This window comes from Microtus pennsylvanicus, chromosome 11, assembly GCF_037038515.1.
Source record: "Microtus pennsylvanicus isolate mMicPen1 chromosome 11, mMicPen1.hap1, whole genome shotgun sequence".
In the NCBI taxonomy this organism is placed as follows: Eukaryota; Metazoa; Chordata; class Mammalia; order Rodentia; family Cricetidae; genus Microtus; species Microtus pennsylvanicus.
Window position 1 is genome coordinate 68,430,428 of NC_134589.1, and position 20,192 is coordinate 68,450,619.

Genomic DNA, 20,192 nt, shown 5'->3' on the forward strand with positions numbered 1-20,192 from the left:
CTGACATGGGTGCTGGGAATTGTGGGAGCAATGTGAGAGCCATTTCCCTAGCCCCTTGTTTGAATGTTTAATGGCAATTTCAAATGGTTATTGTTTGGAAGACTACTGCGGGCAGGCAGCTATGGCAGAAAGCGCCTGTCGGGCTTGCTGGGGATGTCTGGGATCCGCTGCTTCTCTGCTCTCCTGTGGATGCCTGTGTACGGGAGGGCAGGGTTTTCCAAGGTGGGGAGGGGGATGTGATGAACAAAAAGAGCCAGCACTCTGAGTGGCAGTGGGTGAGGAATCACACCCAGGCTGAGCCCCTTCTGAAGCAGCACAGCGCATGACATGTGAGTACCCCTGCCAGAGGGGCCAGTGTGCCCTTCGTGTCTCCATCTGCCAAGTAGGCACAATGGAAGTCCTCATCCTGAAGAGTAAACTAAATGAAGGAAATAAATTTTTTTTTTTTTTTGGATTTTTGAGACAGGGTTTCTCTGTAGCTTTGTGGTTCCTGTCCTGGAACTAGCTCTGTAGACCAGGCTGGCCTCGAACTCACAGAGATCCGCCTGCCTCTGCCTCCCAAGTGCTGGGATCAAAGGCGTGCGCCACCACCACCCGGCTAAGGAAATAAATTGTTTAGTGCTGGACCTGGCTTTGAACTAGGGCCTTTGAACCTTGCCCTCCATGACCATTTAATGTCCAGTTTCTTACAAAAGCAACATGTGTAAAAATAATAATTCACTACAAATTTGGGTAATTTTAATCAGTCAGTGAAGTCCCTGCAGACTGGACCCCCAAAAAGCCTGGTGGGACCTTCTTTTCTAGATATTTCTTTCCAGTATTCTAGATGGTCATGGTCAGGTGTGTCCCTGCTCCCTGTCAATGGTTTCTGTGCATTAGAATCTGGGCTTTGGAGGCACAGAAGGGAGTCCATGTTGACCAGGGCTAGACTTGTCTTTCCTATCCATTGCTGTTGTTCTGAAGGCTTCTCTAGAACCAAAGTCTCTTGCCCAGAGGGCCTTGCAACTTTTTAAAATGCAGTTTATGTTTTTACAACTGGCAGGCATGGAAGCGTTTATGGAGGCAAGTCTGGCACTTAAACAAGACCTTGCAATTAAAACCTAGCAGGGGTGGGAAGGCTAGCAGGGATGAGGGGGACCGAAGCAGAAAGAGCCAGAGAGAAACTACTGAGAAATGTGGGTGGTGCCCATCTTCCTGGAGGGGCAAAACCTGCTCATCCCACCCATGCCTGTCCTGCTTGGCATCAGTGGGGACCCTTTTCTCTGCAATGTGCTCACTGTGGTGGTGACATCCACATGGAGACAGCCACTCGGGCCAGAGAATGAATGTGATATGGCCACGTTGAATGTCCATGGGAGCCCAAACTTCTTTCCTGTCCCTTTCAGGGGTGACCATATTCAGGTTCATGCTGGACAAGCTCCAAGTTTTTGGCTTGGTGGTGGAGGAACACCATGACTTCTTAGGGAATCTGTCTGAGAGGTTTCCACCTGTTCATCCTGGTCACTTATCGTGTGTACCTCCTGAGGGGCAGGGCGGTCCTCTCTTCTGTCTGATGCACAGGACAGATGACATCCCAGCGTTCCAGTCATCTGCCAGCACAGAAACAGAGCTGGTCACAGTCTGACTTCTCTTGGCTCCTCAGCCAAATGCCAACTAGGGGAGAAGGTATGAGATGATGCTCAGAAAGCATCCACTAGTGAGCATCCGGGAGTCTGGCAGGTCCTCAGTAGTGGTAGACGTGATGACACCTGCTGCATTGGCCCATGTTCACGTCTGCATATGGTTTTGTTCCATGTTGGTTTCTGCTGTCTCGAGGGCTCACCTTCCACTTCCAACTCTGAACAGTGCAACACTTTGCCTCCCTCTCCCCAGCAAAGCGAGGCTCTCACACATTCCTTTCAGTGATTAGCTGTAGTTTCTGGGGGAACTTTACAGCCAATAGTGCTGGCTATCCAACTTGTTACTGTACCTCACGGGCATTGTGTCATATGCTTATTGCACATTGTGGCCTAAGAAAGACACACCACAACCCTTGTTAGTTACTTTTCTCTCTATGACCAATATAGTCAGGAAGGGTGGGCTTGTTTTGGTTTATAGGTTGAGGATATATACTATCTTAGAGGGGAATGCATGTCAGGGGGCATGAGACACTGCACCCTCAGTCAGTAAGGACAGAGAGAGAGGGAGGAGGAGGAGGAGGAGGAGGAGGAGGAGGAGGAGGAGGAGGAAGAGGAGGAGGAGGAGGAGGAGAGGCATCCTGGCATTCACCTTGCCTTCTCTTTGCCCCTTTTTATTTGGCTCAGGACCCCATGCATGGATGCCGCTCACAGAGTGTGTCTTTTTTCTCAAGTTGAATCCTCTAGAAACAGCGCTGTAGACACATGCAGAGGTGTGTCTCCTAGGGGATATGAAATCTAATCAGCTGTCAGCAGAGCTTGTGTGTCAGCACGAGGCTTCTCCTCCACTTTACCATCATCTTCAGCACGATTCCTGGGGAACAAAGGGGATGAAGGACGGGAGGCCTGATCTTTGTGGACAAAACCTCAGCCAGAGGCCAAGCCTGGCCGTGTTGTCTGGACACACCACCAGAGGCAAGGAGGTAGGGTTTCCTGCAAGCAACTGGGAATAATCAAGGATGCTTGTTAGAGCCAGCACTGGTTTATTCTGGGTTACTAGGGCAGAGGGAATGGAAAACTGCCTCGTTTGGCTTATATATACAACTCAGTGTTCTTAGTTAAGAAGTATGTACATATATGATCTGGCCTGGTATGGTGGCCCGAACAAGTGATCTCATCATTTGAGAGGCTGTGGCAGGAGGAGGGAATGTGAGTCCAGCCCAGGTTATACAGCAAGACCTTGTCTGAAAACATGGTGTAGAATCTGTTGACATTACCCTACCCAAGTGTCTTAGTTTGTTTTCTATCGCTGTGATAGACGCTGTGACCAAGTGCAGCTTGGGGAGGAAAGGGTTTATTACATCTTGCAGTTTACGGTCCATCATGAAGGGAAGTCAGGGCAAGAAGTCAAAGCAGGAACCCAGAGGCAGGGATTGAAGCAGAGGACATGAAGGAGTGATACTTACTGGTCTATTCCCCGTGGCTTTCTCAGTCTGCTTTCTTATAAAACCCAGGTCCACTGCTCCTGGAGCCACTCACAGAGGGTTAACCCCGTCCCCCACATCAATCATTAATACAGACAACACCTCACGCATTTGCCTACAGGCCAATATGTCCAAGGCGTTTTCCTGGCGGAGGCTCCCTCGTTCTGGATGACCCTGATTTGTTTCAAGTTGACAAAACACTAACCGGCACAGCAAGAGAGGAATGAAGTGCACTTAACTTCATAATTTTCCCTTTGCAATTCTTGTTAATTACATTTGGGACAATTATTTAGACAGCTTCTCGTTTTTGGCAGCCACATACTCCCTTAAGTCTTGAGGACCACAGCTTTCTCTTTGTCGCATTCTCGGGGGCAGGTGGTGGCAGCGGTTAAGAGCACTTGCTGCTCTTGCTGATGACCCATGCTTGGTTCTCAGCATCCACACTGAGCGGGTTCACAGCTACTCAAGCACTAGGGGCTCCAGCACCCTCTTCTGACCCCCACAGGTACTGCATCCTTGGGGTGCATATACAGACTAAGCACTCACACACAGACATACATGAATTCAAAAAATTTCTTTGGCCCATCCTTCTTGACCCTCATCTCCCTATCAGAAAAGTTCTTGCCATCAGGCTGTCATGGCTTAGAGGCCCCTGTTCTAGGGTTTCTTAGAGCACTGGGAAAGCAATTGGAGGCGGGCAAAGAAACCTGGGTCTGTGTGAGTGTTATCACTGTATCAGGTGGAGTTAAATGGTCTACACAGACTTGAAGATCTCTGCCAATGCCCTCAACAAAGACCTCAGGCTTATTATATGTCAAAGGAAATATGGACCACATCACTGCATTAGAATGAACTATACAGCATCTGAGAAACAGGGATGTGAGAGGAAGGAGAGAACTGGGGAAGGAGGGAAGGAAGGAAGGAAGGAAGGAAGGAAGGGAGGGAGGGAGGGAGGGAGGGATGAGAGAGGGAGAGGGAGACACATAGAGAGGAAGAGAGAGAGACAGACACAGACAGACAGACAGACAGACACACACACACACACACACACACACACACACACACACACACACACAGAGGGAGGGGGAGAGAGAGAATATGTGATGTGAACTCATGAGTACCAGTTTAGAGAGGTAAAGGGGGATGACTGGTGGATCCTGGGGGAGCTCCTCTCTAGTTACACAGAGAAACCCCTGCCCATAGAAGGAAGTAGACAGAGTTCATTGCAACTGGCTGCTTTAATTACCTGCAGATAAAGTGATTTTTCTCCTTTTATTTAGCTGGAGGCTTTTGAAAGCCATTTCTACTCGGTCGCCTCCATTACTGAGGGGTGGGGCTGCATCGGAGCAGAATGGAGCTGGCGAAGAAAAGCAGAGGGCAGGCAGGGTTCCTGAGGAGAGGTGATGCCTAAGAGAGGCAGGCGCAGCTGAGCCCTCTTTCCCGTGACACCTACACACTCTCTGTCCTGGACCTGGCTCTTCCAGGGCACCTGGGAGCTGGAACGGTTTGCCTGACAATGAACCATGAGGCCCAAGGCGGGAGCTCACTCCACCAGGGCCCCTGCTGACTGACTCCAACTGTGTTTCCTTGGCTCGCTGCAGGGGGCTTACTCAGTTACTGGACGTGGTTCTGTGTTCTTCTTCTCTTTAGAGAAGGACAGGTGGCCTCAACATTGCTTTCCTGAGTAGAAAAGTAGGCAGAGAGGGGTTGGGCACATCTGTCACCCCTGGAGACTAGAGGCAAGGGCAAAGGAACCAGGAATCAGGAGCAGTCTGACCACCAGGCTTCTTGCCCAACTTCTATCCCTTCTCCCCCATGAGTCCTCCAGCTCCTCAAGTTACCGCACAGCAGCAAACCTAAAGGAGCACACATTCACAGGAGCGGGAGGACATCTGCCCTGGGACCTGAGCAAGCAGACACACGCTGCAGCGGGGACAGAGTCAACACGTCTGAGTTGGGCCGCTCTGACAGCTGCTGAGCTTGTCACACACATAATTAGATGAACTGCTCGAGCACAGAGACTGGATGTGCAGTGCCATTTAGTGACTGCTGCACAGGGACCTTGATGGTAATTGAAGGCACAGTAGGGGGGAGCCTTAAGGAAGTCCCAAATCAACTACTTCTTGCTCTAGTAATTTAACATTTGACTTGGAGTGATCATCTGAAACCTCCCAGGTGCGGGGCCAGCTTGGCTCCGAAGGGCCTGAGCTTTTGGAGCTGACGGTCACTTTTCTCCCCACGCAGGCCTTCCCCAGAGCAGCCTCCTAGAGAGATAGCTGTAAGGGGGGGGGGGCTCCATGTCTGTCTGTCCCTTCACTGCACCCCTTCCTTCCTCCTCTTTCTGCAATGCCTTGATGGCTTTCTATGACAACATATTACACAAGAAGAACTTAGGGGAGGAAGTTTTGCCTTGGCTCATGACTTTTTGGGGGGAGAGAGTTCACGGCAATGGGAGTATATGGTGGAGGTTGTTCACACATTGGTAAACCAGGAATCAAGAGCAAGGCAGGATCCAGGGGCTGGGTATAATCTTCAAGGTCTACCTCTAGTAAGCCACTTCCACCAGTTGGGTCCCATGTCCTAACAGTTTCTTCTTAAGCTTTTCTCCTCAAATGGTGCCAGTAGCTGGGGAGCAAAGATGTAAACCATGAGTCTGTGGAGGCTTTCTAGATCCAAGGCATGACACCCTCCTGTCCCAGAGGACCCATAGGCTTTTGAGCAAGGTCCTTCTTGTGGATCCATCTGATCTTTTCTGTTTTCTGTCTGTTTTATTTTTCAAGAGACGGTTTCTCTGTGTAGTCCTGAATGTCCTGGAACTTTCTCTGTAGACCAGACTGGCCTTGAACTCAAAGAGCCACCTGTCTCTGCCTCCCAAGTGCTGGGATTAAAGGCGTGTACCTTTAATACCAGATGGGCCAGCCCAGCGGATCCATCTACTCTTTGCTGAGAGGCCTTCTAAGGGGTTCCTGTTCTGTATCTTTGGGTCCTCAAAGAGGCTGTATGTTGAATAGTCACTAATGTGTGGATTCAACCAAAAAATTAGTAGAAAATCTCCAGTGAGCTAGGCAGAGAAAAATAAAGTAGACATCTGCGTTTGTAAGGATGATCAGTATGGAAGGGAGCTAGGCATTGGCAAGAACTTATCACGGTGGGAATCCTGGACTTTGCAGAACTTCTCCTGGCATGCTAGCTAGCTTGGAGTTCACACAGCAAAGTCCTGGTCCTGCATATATCATATCATATCATATCATATCATATCATATCATATCATATCATATCATATATCATGTATTTGTCTACCATTTATTAGTCTGTGTGGATGATCTTTATGCATTTAAGTGTGTATGGTATATGTACACATGAGAACAAAGCCCAGAGGTCAGTGGAAGGAGGGTGTTGGGTACCCCACCATCTCTCTCTACCTTATGCCTTTAGGACAAGGTCTCTCCTTAATTGGAGCTTGCTTTTATTGACTAGGCTGGCAGCCAACAACATCCAGTGGTCTTCAGGTCCCCACAGCACTGGGGCTACAGGGCATCTCAAGATCACACCCAGCGTGTAACGTGGTTGCTGGAGTCTAAACTCAGTTTCCCATGGCTGTTCAAAGAATATTCTTAAAACCTCAGCCATTGCCATGGCCTTCTGTGGGCTACCTTAAGTAATTCAATGGCTGTGGCAGAAAGGGATAGAGACAGCTTACATGGTTTCTGAAGAACCCGATGCAAAACCTTTCCGTTTGACTTTAGGATTAGACGGGGAACCTGACAGTGGCCAACACCCTGAAGACATTAGAAAGGGGAGTGTGTAGAGAAGACAGCAGGGAACAATGGCGGAGGTGGGGAGACTCTAAGGCCGTGACTCGTTTCTGTACATGAAATCAGTGCAGTGTAAGACTTTCTCAGCTCAATAACTTATTAGCAATTTTTAATTACTGGATTGTAATTAATTCATTCAGAATGCAGCTGTTCTGTGGAGCACACCACACATGCTGAACTGATAGGGTTCTTGTGAATTTGCAGGGGGCTCCTACCAAGACATTTCTTGCTGAAATCCAAGGGGAAATATTCAAAGAGCAGACTTTGTTTGAAGTCATTTTCTTCCCTACTCTGGAAGCAGATTCTACAAGTGGGATAAATGCCCTCCAAGGGGGTTGAGATGGGGATGCATGTCTATGCTGGTATGGGGATTAAATTTTAGTTCAGTCAATCTCTAGTTTTCTGTATGGATGCTGACCAGATCCATGGAGTGGGAAGTACCCTGTTTATAGCTTCCTCTCTGTCCTTCAGGTCTTGGTGTCCCTGGCTAGAGAAGCTGTAGGATGAGAGAGTACGGATGCTAGGCCTGGAGCTGACTTTCTTTCCAGTTGTTCCCCCTTCCTGCCTCCCTCATACAGAGTCAGTTGAGTTCACACTGCTCTGCTTGGCCCCTAACTAAGCCCCACCCCTCCCCAGAACCCAAAGTTTAGACACTTGATCTTTTTTGCACCCATATAAATCCTTGCCCACTGTTTCTACCTGGCAGCCCCTCTATCCACCTCCTGGTCTCCTCTGTCAAGCATGCTCATCAGCGCTTGCCCTCCTTCCCATCTGACAGATGAATCTCCCTCGGATTCTACTAGCATTTCCCTAAACCCCTTTGTACCCTCCAGGAACTGCTTCCTTGCTGGGTATCAGGTTCTCTTGCTTCTTGCTGATCGGTTAGTAAATTCCAATGACTCATCTCCTTTTATTGAAGGAGCCATTCGAAGGAGGTCAAACTCTATCACTTCCTAAAGAAACAGGGAAGGCCCATCTCGTCTCTTCTAACTCAAAGACCCAGCAGCCTTCACCTTTAGACTCTTGTCCAGCATTGCTGCTGTAGTTTTGTGTAGCTGGGCTCAAGGGTACTTGAGAGGACAATCTCAAAGGAAGGCCTAGCCATGGTCACTTGGCTTCACACATTCAGGCAGACACGATAATAGTGGAAAAGCTTGGTATGGAAGGTTCTTTACCAGTGTTTGCTGGGAAGCTGAGAAGGGGATATGTGGGGGAAAAGCTCTGTAGGACACACCCCATCACCTGGTTCTTCTGCTTCTGTAATACCTCAAAATTCTACTGTTTCATGACTAATTCAGCCAGAATCCCAACCTTCACAACCCCAGGCTAATATCTCTCTCTCTCTCTCTCTCTCTCTCTCTCTCTCTCTCTCTCTCTCTCTCTCTCTCTCTCTCCATCATGTGGTTCAGGTTCACTTAGAATTTTTGACATTCCTGCCTCAGTTGCCCCAGTGCTGGGATGACAACTTGTGCCACCGTGTCTGGCTAATCTGAAGAATGTCCTCACAGACACGCTCACTGAAGCAGTTTACCAATCTCATAGGCATCTCTGTCCAGTCAAGCAGATGATCAAGAGTGACCATCACGGTCATGTAAGAAGAGACTGGAGATTGTATGGCTTGTGTCTGCCCCTTGAATGTGTCCCGCTGTTTGCAATGACATCACAATCATCCGAGGCCCTCAATACCACTTAGAAGTGTTAAGTCAGAGCGGTCACGGAGGCCCATTTTGTTCTCACACCACTCCATGGCAGGAAAGAGGTACTGTTATCATAGCAACTTTACAGATGAGGCCAAGCTCAGAGTCCTAGTCCAGGGAGGCATAGAATACAATGAGCCCTAGAATCCTGAACCTCCCCTTGTTTCTTCAGATCTAAGTCTTTCCTTGTTAGAGAGCTTCTGAGCTAGAGGGGCTGCTCATCTGGCAGAATTTAACTGCACCCCATTCTGTCACCAAGTCAGCAGCAGATCTCACACATCTTGGTGAGTAGAGTCTCTTGTGGTTGAGAGACTGGGATGAGAGTAACTTTCCCTGGCAGGATAGGAGAGACTTGTAGAAGTATAGAAAAGGCCCTGGGAAGGTGTGGAACCTAACGTAAGTTCTGAAGGCACCAAGATGCAAGTATCAGCAATAGTAATAATAATAATAATATAATAAACAGTAAGATAAAAAGAGAGGTAGAAGGAAAAGAGGGTTCTCTGGCATCAAGATTTGCTTTATTAATGTGCGAACAAAGAATTGAGTTTTCCTGGCTGTTCACCAATACTTAAGATAAAAAAAAGCCAGGGTGCTAGAGCGAGATGCTGAAATTAAGTGCACTTGCTACTCTTCCAGAGGATGGGAGTTTAGTTCTCAGTGAGTTTAGTTACAGGTGCCTGTGACGCTAGCTCCATGGGATCTGAAACCTTGCTCTGGTCTCTTTGAGGATGTTCACACTCACATACATGACCCACAGATGCAGATGCACACATGTATAGAATTTTAGAAGGATAAGTCTTTGGAAAAGGATAGAAAAATCTAGCGAGTGTGTAGCCTACTCCTTTTTTGGTAAATGTAAGCGGAAATTTTCTTCTAGGATGTTACTAGAGCAGCTGCAGGCCTCTGGATGCTGAGCCATCTAAAGAACATCTGCAAACACAGCAGGCTGAGGAAGTTGAAGAGTTCACTTAAGACAAACTTGAACCACCTTTTCTTTCTGTGCTTCCATAATTTCAAGGTTTGTTTGGCATCCTTCCGAAGTATGCCATCAGATCAGCCAAATAACATGACTCTAGCATGATGAGGGATTGCTTGGAAGACACGCTCACAGGAGAGAGAGAGAGCACGGCTTTAAAACCAAGTCAGAGAAAGAACTTCTGGAGTGAAAACCAGTGTGCAGGAGGACCGTGTGTGGCAAGATGCCTTCAAACACGAATTCTGCATGAAGTCAGGCTGTGAGTCCTGTCCACTATCTCAGGTGCATTATCTTGGTGGTATTTGGAAAAGGGAAAGCATACACAAACAGCCTTTTCCCCCACCTCTTCTTGCTCCTGACAGAACATGAGATGCCCAGCTTCTGGCCCAGGAGATCTGGGATTAAAGCCACAAATTTGGGTAGAAGCCATCTGAGTTTAGTCTGATTTTTTTCATACAGACCAATGATCCCTAAAAGACACTTTGAATTCTGTCACCATAGCAACTGGGATTGATTGATACCAGAAGTTTTCTTATGAACAGGGGGCTTAGAATTCTGACTCTTCTCTCACACTGTGTGGAGAGGGCCGTGTGTCACCAGCCAGCCCTTGGCAGAAGCTTTCCTAGCAGGGGCTGTAGACACAGTGCCTTGGTCCAGTGTGATCTGCCACAGTTCTCCCACTCGATCAACACCCTGGCCCCATTACAAGAGTCCGTATATTGGCTTCTGGGGACAGGTGCACTCCTAGAGAGTGGAATCACGTGTTTGCTGGGAGAACAGAAGACCGGTGATTTTAGAATTTTTATTTTTGTGGGGAAAAAAAGTGTTTTAAAATTTCCTGTGTTAATAACTTCGTGGAAGTTTGGGAGATCAAGCTGCTATCAAACAGACTGCTGCCACTGTGAGGTGGAGACAGCAGATGGTGTGGTCCTGCACACCCTCCTCAGCCGCCACCCCTCAAGCCTCTGCCTTTGGCTTTCTGTTGGAGCCACGGCTCTGGGGAGAAGTTCCTTGCTCAGGATGATCTGTCCTCCACCCCTGTAAGTCCTTGTTAATCGGTGCCTGGGTCCTTCTAGTTTGCTAGACACACACTAGAGGAATGTTAGAGGAGGAGGCTGGGCCTTCCTGCCTGCCATAACTGGAGCCAATGCTCACATGAGGTCTCAGAGCAGGGGTTCTCAACCTGTTGTTTGGCAAGCCTCTATCTCCAAAAGTATTTACATTATTATTTATAACAGTAGCAAATTTACAGTTGTGGAGTAGCAAGGAAATACTTTTATGGTTGGGGGTCACCACAGCACAAGGAACTGTAATAAAGGGTCGCAGCACTGGGAAGGTCGAGAACAACTGTGTTAAAGGACTTTCCAAGAAGGCCAGACGAGAAGTCCTGGGTCTAGGTAGGCACGTCATGACAACATCAGTGCTTGGCACTCAGTACCTCCTACATCCAATCTCTAGCCACTGTTAAGCTATTTGGGCTCAGAAAGTCCCCTCAAGAGCTTCCCAGGCAGACTTGTCCCTGTCTGTCTCTGTCTCTGTGTTCCCTTCAGTTTGGGCATCTCCATGCTCTAAGCCTGTGGCCACATCAGCTGAGAAGAAGCAATGATGGTTCCTATCAGATGCGGTGAGCCAGGTCCTGTACCATATGATCTTTTGTAATTCCCTCACCTTGCATAGCCAGAGCAGATAGTGATGACCACTAGACCCATGCTATAGCTGAAGGAGAGGACGGACCAGAAAAGTACAGAGAGGCACCCGGGGTCACACAGCGGAGACATACCAGAGCCCAGATGTAACCTGGTATTTAGGGATATGTGCAGACATTGCTCGCTTGAAGAGGGGTCTGTAGGGGACCAGTTCTGCGTGGGTCGGTGTTCACAGAACCGGTGGTACACTGCATTAGGAAGATTCAGTGCATAAATTCAATCAACACGGAGCCCTGCTGGAGGCCACCCTTGTCATCCCTCATTGCGGCAGGGTTTGTGGCCATTCTTTCCCTCGTGTGAAATGAGAAATGCTGTTTGAATAAGCGATGGTGAGGGAGGCTGTGCACACTCCAATGAGGAAATAAAAAACCTTCCGAAAGATGCAATTTGGGGGATATTGGAAACCAGAGGACGGAACATCAGTCTATAAAACTCAACACGCCCAATAAAGCTGGAGCAACTGGTCAAGTGTTTTAGTGCGCTCTGTTGCCGGGGAGGCGGCGGGCATGACCTGGGCAGCGCTTCCAGCCATTTGTCCTCAGCTCATTGTGGTCTCGTTTGCATAATGCACCTCATGATTTTGAAGCACCTTAACATTAGCGTCATGAGCACAGCCATGAAAGTGTCTGAGATTATTCCTGTCACAGGCTTAAGTATATCTTCCCAGAGCTCCCTCCACCACAGCCAACCCAGAACCGCCTATTTGTTACTTGGGTGTTGGTGGCTTGGGGCAGAGTGGGTAGAGGCTCACATAACCATACTCCTCACCTAAGACTGTGACTACCCAACCTAGGTTTTGTGTCCTACGGCGCACACACATGCTGGAGGTAGTCACAGGGAGCCTGTGAGGCCTGGCTCATTACCACAAAGTAGTTCTGCAGCCCTTGGTGGCCAACACTGCAGACATATGCCCCTCCCACCTTCCTTGCTCTATCCAAAGCAAATCTCTGCTCTCACAGGGTCCAAGAGCGACTTTCCCACCTCCTGCGTCCCCTCCGTCCATCTGCCAGGTTCTGCTTCTGTGCACCTGACCATTTTACTTCAGGCTTACAAGCATCTCTGCAGGCACATACTATGTGGGAACACCATTCTAGCCTTCACACCCACATGTATTTGCAAGCCTCTGAGCATCTCTCTGGTGCCCTGTGCCGCACACAAAACAGAGCCCCTCCCTGGGGCTCTTATTGTCTTGCCCTTTTCTTCCCATCTGAGCCCAACACAGAGTGAGTTCTCTGGTTTCTATCTGCATTTGTATGTTTGACTGTCTTGGTGGTTTCCTGATCTTATTCAGAGCTTCTCTGAACAGGCAAGGCATGGGATGTTCTCCCACAGGCTGGAGACCACTCTGTCGGTATCACCTGGTCATTTTATATGTACAGTGTTGCTTCCTGACTCATGGAACTCGGTATCATGTGGTCTTCGCTGTCACTTTGCAAGGATGTGCAGTGTGGAGACTTGGGTCATAGCCTGTTGTCTGGTGCCTAGAGGATACAGACTCAACTCCAGGTAAGAGTTCGGCTTGACCTCCCTAGATTCTGTTCTCTAAGGGTGGGGAAGGGGTGGAGATCTCTGGGAATGGGTCTCAGCCAGAAGACACATTGCTAAAAAAGGTCTCTGCTGCTACACGGCTAATGTACCAATCCTTCTCCTTGCTTTCTCTACACTTGTGACCTGTGCATCCAGCACCTCTGTCGCCTTTGTTGAAAGAGAGTCAGAAGATCCATCACATACTCTAAGGCGCGGGGCAAGGAGCCCTCTCCTACCTTTGAGGAAGCAGTCCTTGCTGTGTACGCTGACGATTCTCTTGCCCAGCAGGCAGGCTGCACGGCGAAGCTCACAGTGGTTCCCATAGAGCCTCCCGTCAGAGCCGCACACAGGCATGTAGCGGGGCCTGCACGCCTCCACGCAGAGGCACGAGGGCTGCCCTGTGGCCTTATCGAGCGAGCACCTGCTCCCGGGGCTGCAGGGTTTCTTCCCACAGGAGGCCAACAGCCCAGGGCTAGGAAGACCTGTGGATGCACACAAACACAGAGGGTTAGCTCAGTGCTGGAGAACAGAGTCCATGTTGCTCTTTCAGGTCACAAACAGTAGAAACACAGAGACCTCAACTTCCCGTGAGGCTGAGGTGACCCAAGGTGGGACGAAGAACCTTCGGGTCTACATGGAGTCCCTGTTCCTCCAAGAAGAAGCTACAGGAGTAAAAAAATGTGTATCTTGCTGTGTATGTTTTTATGAGGCTCACCCTGAACAGAGCACCTGCTCCTCCGGAACCCATGGGAGGCCTTGGTGAATATTTGTGCTTTCATGGGCTTGCTCTTCCTTGCTGTCAATTGGATCAGTGAGGATGCCCAGTCCTCCCGTGCTCACTAAGGGGTGCCTTAGACCAGAGGACAGACCTAAAAACCACCATTCCCGTGTCCTGAGACCACTCCATGCACCAAAATTGCATCAAAATCATTATCAAACTGGTTCCTTCCCCCATTCCTTCCTCTGTCTCTTTCTCCTTTTTTCTCCTCTATTCTTTCTACTTTTCTTTTTCTTTCTTTTGAGACAAAGTCACGTTTAACCCAGACTGGCTACAAACTCCTGATGCTCCTGCCTCCACCTCCCAAGTGCTGGTACCACATGCATGGGCTACTGCACCCACCTTTCTCTTTCTTAAGTAATGACCTGCAGCCAGGCTGTGCACTAGGTTTCTGAGAGATCTCAAAGATGAATAAGCTGTAACTCTACTTCTCTCTGACCTAGTCATTCTTGTTGAAGGTGGAATGTGACAAAGCCATGATATAGTCAAGGCTGGCGCTGTAGTTTAAATGAGAATGGCCCCCATAGGCCCATGTATTTGAATGCTTGGTCCCTAGTTGGTGGAGCTCTTTGGGAAGAATTAGGAGATGTGGCTTTGTTGGGGGTGTGCCACTGGGGGTGGGCTCATGCCGTTCTGAATTAGCTCTGCCTCTCTCTCTCTACCTTACTCTTGTGGATGAGATGTGAGTTCTCCGCTCCTCTCAAAGCCATACCCGCTTGCCTGCTGCTATGCTGTCCACTATAATGGTCACAGACTCCCTCTCTGAACTCTTGGATGTGTTCCTTTGACCATGGTATCTTCTATCATAGCAGTTTAAAAGTATCTGAGATGGGCAGTCCAGGAGCAAAGACTGTAGCTGTAGAGAGAGCTGAGCAGAGGAACTGAGGAGTGCTACATTGACCCTGGGAAGCTCTAGAGAGGAAGTGTGGCGAGGAGGCAAGTAGGAAAACCACACCACCAGCAGGGCCACCAGAACCCTCCTCCAACTCCTGACCAGTCCTCTCTAGCTTGATCTTGTATCTGTGGACAGAAGGCTAAGACCCTGGAGTTTGGGGTTGCCACACTGTTTGGGTAGCTCCTGTGTCTGACACCCACTCACAAGGATCTTGGGACAGTAGTGCTCAGAGCTCACATCTAGAGGCGGGCAGCTAGGGGGTGGCTTATTTCACTGATAAAGCGAGGCGTCCACAGAGAACACTTAACTGATAGTTCACCATATGAAGAGATGCCAGGGAATTAGAGGATGACTCCATGCCACTAATGACAGCATGTGGCATGCTGGGAATGAAAAAGAGAACCCAACGTCCAAAGAATTAAAACCTGGATACAGAGTTTATCTGCTTTATGGTTTGATGCAGTGATCTTTCAGGCTTGTTAAGGTAGTGCACATCTGTCATCAATAATGCATCTTGGAGATAGAGGCAGAGTGATCAGAAGTTCAAGGCTAGCTTTGGCTACATAGTGAGTTGAGACAAGCCTGGACTACATAAGACCAGGTACCAAAATCCCAAACTAAAACACCACTTAAGCAACCTAGTCCAAACAAATAAACCACCTCCCATATACTAGACAAGACAGGATAGCCCCGGTCATCAACACTGAGCCTTCCACTCCTGGGACAAACACACATATAAGGGGAAAACCAAGAACTCCTTTTCCTGCTTTTCGTCATCATAGATTTGAAAAGAAAACAAATCAGTTATGGGAAGATTAACTACTTGATTCAATAACTCATTTAAATTCCCCTAACCTTGGCAAGTTAAGAAGTGTATCGACTTTTTTCTTGCATCATAATAAACTCGAAGGTCAACACATCTCTGCAGAGCAAGAGCGCAGATCCAGAGTGGGGCGTGAAAACCTCCTTTATCCACGGTCTGACTGCGCCCACATCCCTGCTAAGGCTCCGTGGCACTATGAAGCCACCCCTCCCACCCCTCCTGGAGGTTCATCAGCGGTAATGGGAAGGGGAGGGTGCAGAGAGCAGGCTCTTCGTAGAAGAGGCTCTAAGCTGGAAGCACCCCCTTACCAGGGGACTTGGGGTTGCTTGGCCACCAAGTGTGTTTGATTAGCAGCCTTCTCCTGGGCTGTTGGGAAATGGACCACTCTGGAAAATACCGACAGCTACTAGAAGAAACTAACACAGTGCTGAAATGATCAGCTTTTGTTTCTTTCCCAAGACAGGGCAAGGAAGTGAAGCCTTACCCTAGATGCTGTTTCGATAAACTTTCCTGTGCAAACAGAACAGACTAATGGCTCATTTTGAAAAGAAACGCTCAAGTCTTTGACTTCTGAGATCCAGTTGTGGGGTTTCTTCTCCAGCTGTGACGCCCCCCTTTGTTCTCCCCCACTGGCTATCAGCTCCAATTTACCTTGGGGGGTATTTCTTCTTAAAGTCAGCCCACATTCCTTCCCTTTACCCACTGTCCTGGAATGAGTGCTCTGACTCTAGCTTTAGGAGGCTCCGCAGGTTCCGGGCCATTGCCCCTCAAGTTTTAAAAACACAACAATTTTAAGGCAATTAGTGTCAATGTTCCAAAGCCAGGTCAGAGGTTGGCATGGGGAGGGAGATGGGGGTCACACGCTGTGATCGTTCATCTTTGCCTGCCTCTCTCCTAAGTGGGGCAGGAAGTGGAAGATAGAGGCATGGAGGATGATAGACATTTCCCTGGAGGGGGTTTCTGCAGTCAAGGGAACCAGAGACCTGGAGAGACAGGGGACAGGGAACTTCAGAGGCCACCTTCGTTCAGATGGGGGCACCCTCTGCACTTGGCACTCTTCTTGGAAAGGCTGGATTGTAGCAAACACCACTGGGGTTCATTGCTCCATGATCAGCTTGTAGGTGACTTTCTATAAACCGTGCTCTGAGGGGGTCACAGTTAAGAAAACATCTGTGCCAACCTGTGGCCATGGAAGACAATGAGAACGCTCACCTTCTCTCCCTGCTGTGGAAATCAGCTCTCGGCAAATATTTGATTCCTAATCATTTGCAATTAAGATAAAAGGAGCATGGAAGCCCCGTGTACGTCCCTCTCCAAGGCTGCGGCTCTCACCAAGGCTGTGGCCAGCAGGCCCCATGGGGAGCTGAGCCTGCCCAGGGAAGGGACAGGCGTGGATAGAGACGCTGACCATGAGGTAGTTTCCTCATTAAACAAGCCCCTCATCACCACTTCCTTTTAGTCATTAAAGCAGAATGAATTCCCCACTCCTACCGGGATGATGATAAAACAGTAATGGAAAAGGTAACGGAGTGAGACTCCCGGCAACTGCCTCCAGTGTTTATGAGGACAACCGTGATGCGTGAAAAAGATAGCGTGCGCCTAATTTATAGTCATAAAGAAAGTCATTTACCCAGGTTAAAAACTGATCATCTTGCCAAATAAGCTGCTTTTCAACACTAATTAAATTTACGAAACATGGGGAGACATGGGAATTGATACATTACAGGGATGGTGGTAGAGCCACAAATCTATTTGTACTTGTTGGTGCTGAAGACCCTTTGCTGTAGTTTATAGACAATTCTGGACCAGAGTGTCACAGACCTGGTGGCCAGAAGCTCTGAGCTTGGTTGTATAAGGTGGGGGACTCAGCAGTAGCCTGAGCCCCAGGGGAGGCTGTTCAAGGTGAGCGAGTTCCAGCATAGCCTCTGGATGCAGAAAAGTGGAGTCTGATACACCTGTGGCTTAGGATGTGGCTTCCTCATAGCCCAGCATGCTCAAGAATCCAGGTGGGGTACTTTCCTTCCAAACTCTAGCTCTTTGGTCCCTAGTATACCCAGGAGTGTTCCCATCTCAGAAATGGTGTCCAAGGTGACACATGGGAAAGCTACAGTTGAATGTTCCTTCAAGTTTCATGCTGGCATTGAGTTATGATTGTGACAGAGTTAAAGAGACAGGGTTTTTCAGAGGTGGCTAGGGCACTGGCACTTCTTTCCTCACTGCTGAGGTGGAACAGCCAGCAAAAGCAACCCAGGAAGCAGGGGTTTCCTCTGGCTGCCAGTTTCTTGATGGCATAGTCCATCACAGCAGCAAGGGCATGGGGCAGCTGTCATGTGGCATTCACACCCAGGACTCGGAGCGTGATGGATGCAGGAGCTCAGCTCACTTTCATTAGTCTGGGACCCCAGTCCACGGGATGCTGGTACCCACCATCCATGGTAGGCTTTCCCTCCTTAGCCACACCTTTCTGGAGACATCTGTATTGATGGGCTTAGAGGTGTGTTTCTAAATCCAGTCGCGGTGACAGTGAAGATCTGCCGGGACAGCCATGATTGCATGAGTGCCATCACGGGAGTGAGGGAGCCAGGACACAGGTGGACTCCTGATCAACTCATTTCATCACAGCCTTAGCTCTCTCTTGCCTGCTTGTCAATACCACAAAGCAGTGCAGAGGCCATGTTCTTGAATTTTTCCAGCTTCCCAAAACAAGCACAAACAAATCTCTGGTTTATAATTTGCCGAGTCTATGGTGTTCTGTTAAAGCTAGAGAAAATGGACAAAGATGAGGGGAGACCCATTCATTTTTCACTTGGGTATGAGGATTGCTGGCTGGCACGTTTTTCCTAGTGTTGTGTCTCTGTGTCTAGAACTTTCCTTCTGCTTGGTACAGATAGCAGCCCTGCCTTCCCCTCAGCAGGTCTTGCAAATGTCTGCTTGAGATCTCAGGTGGAGCCACGTACCTTCCGCTCACCACCAATGCCTACACAAGACCCCAGGATGAAACCCCACAACTTCACCCACGTCCTGTGAAGCCACAGTGAGGTTCTGGGGAAACTACTCACTGCTGAGCCCAAAGGAGGAGTTGGATGCAAAAGACAGAGAAGAACCAAGAACCTCAAGAGTCTTGTCTGCTCTCTGCCATAAAACCTTGCTGGGACAATGGCCATGTTCAGCTTCTGCTGACAGAGGCATTCAGAAGAAAACACATGGTCACCATGGTTTTCCATGGGTGGAAGGCTTGCTCATCTATGCATTGTTCCTCGTGTGTGTGAGTGTACTAGTGCATGTATAAGAGGCAGCACATACATGTGGAAGCTAGAGGTCAACCTCAGGGATTGTAGGTATCATTTCTTTGATGGTTTTGTCTTTAAAGAGGAACTTATTTTTATTTACGTGTATTCATGTACACTTGCATGAGTTATACGTGCCGTGTGCATGCAGGTGCCAATGAAGGCTGGGGGGCATTGGAACCCCTGGAGCTGGAGTTACAGGTAGTTGTGAACTACCTGATGTAGGATGCAGGGGACCAAACCCCGATTCTCTCCAAGAGCAGCAAATGCTTGTAACTGCTGAGCCATCTCTCCAGTCAGTCCAGGGATCCTCCTGTTTATGTCTTCCCAGTGCTTGGCTTACAGGCTTTGGACATGGGTGCTGAGAGTTGAAATCGGGTCCCCATGTTTGCATGACAAGCATTTTACCTCCTGAGCTGTCTCCCCAGCTGTGGTTATGCTATACATGAGGGGAACTGGAGAAGTGAACCGCACACAGAAGGAGGAAGCAGTGAGGTGGTTGGCCATGGCATATTGTCAGTGAATGATCCGTACAGTTGGGCAAACTAGGACCTCTGGGCTTACCTTTGCCACCAGAAGGAATAATTTGCATCTTTACTGGATAAATGTATAAATTCATACATAACCTTACGGTCCGGGCTGTTAACAAATGGCAAGTGTTATTAAGAACTGAGCTAAACAGAGCAGCGACCTGCTAGCCTAGGGCTTTGGCTTAGGTGGGTCTGTCAAACAAGGCACCAGCCTGACACAATGACTTGTTTTGCTCCCAGGGAGCCTGGCCAAGGTTCTCATCCTTCCCAAACTGGGGTTTCAGTACCAACCTCACAAAGAGACCCCAAAAAAGGAGGAATGTGGGGTTCCAGATAACTAAGTTTGGCTTTCGAGAGACACATAGTGCTGCTTAGAGAGGCACCATGGGCAGGATAGAGGGAGCCAGGGGCAGAAGAATGCCCCTGACCTACATCAGAACTTGTAGCCAGGGCTTAGTGTCTACCCTCAAGCAACCGCACACTTTAAACCTTTGTTTTACCCAGGCCCGTGCTCCTTGGGGCTCGGTGGTAGCTTGTGACCCAAGGCAAGCTCCCTGTGTTCTTTCTTATTTAAAACTGTGAATGGTGTCTATCTGATCTTCACAAGATGGTTGAGAGGACTGAGAAGAGATTGGTACTCAGCAAAGGCTGGACCCAGAGCTTCTGAGTCAGTGATGGGAAGAGTACACAGGGCTGGACATGAGGGAGTCAAATTCAAGTACCCAGGAGCCTGGTGGGGTGGTGACTGCCTTGGGGAGACCATCCTTAAAGGGTAAGTGGACGCGTTTATATTGAAAGTATTGACTGAGTTTATACGGCAGACTCAAACAGCATGCCTCCCAGGTTTCCCCAGAGGACACTTCTATTGCACTTTCCCCAGGATTTGCTCAAGCTGGGTGAATCTGAAATCACAAGCTGTCAGGACAATGTGACTGGAGTTGATTGACTGGAGGACAAACTCTATAGACCTCACCAGGTCCCTGAAGCTCACTGTCAAAGGCAGCCTCGCAGGAGCCAAGGCATTAGTGCTTGTGTGTGTGTGCGAGTATGCTTGTGTG

The 20,192-nt window shown here is 48.9% G+C and overlaps 1 protein-coding gene across 1 annotated transcript in view; it reads right to left on the reverse strand.

Moving 5' to 3' along the window:
* Fstl4 (follistatin like 4) overlaps positions 1–20,192 on the reverse strand; it is a 421,500-nt gene that overhangs the window by 175,924 nt on the left and 225,384 nt on the right. Inside the window, exon 4 of the mRNA XM_075992673.1 lies at positions 13,058–13,303. Coding sequence (XP_075848788.1) covers positions 13,058–13,303 — 246 coding nt within the window. The remainder of the gene's footprint in view (positions 1–13,057; positions 13,304–20,192) is intronic.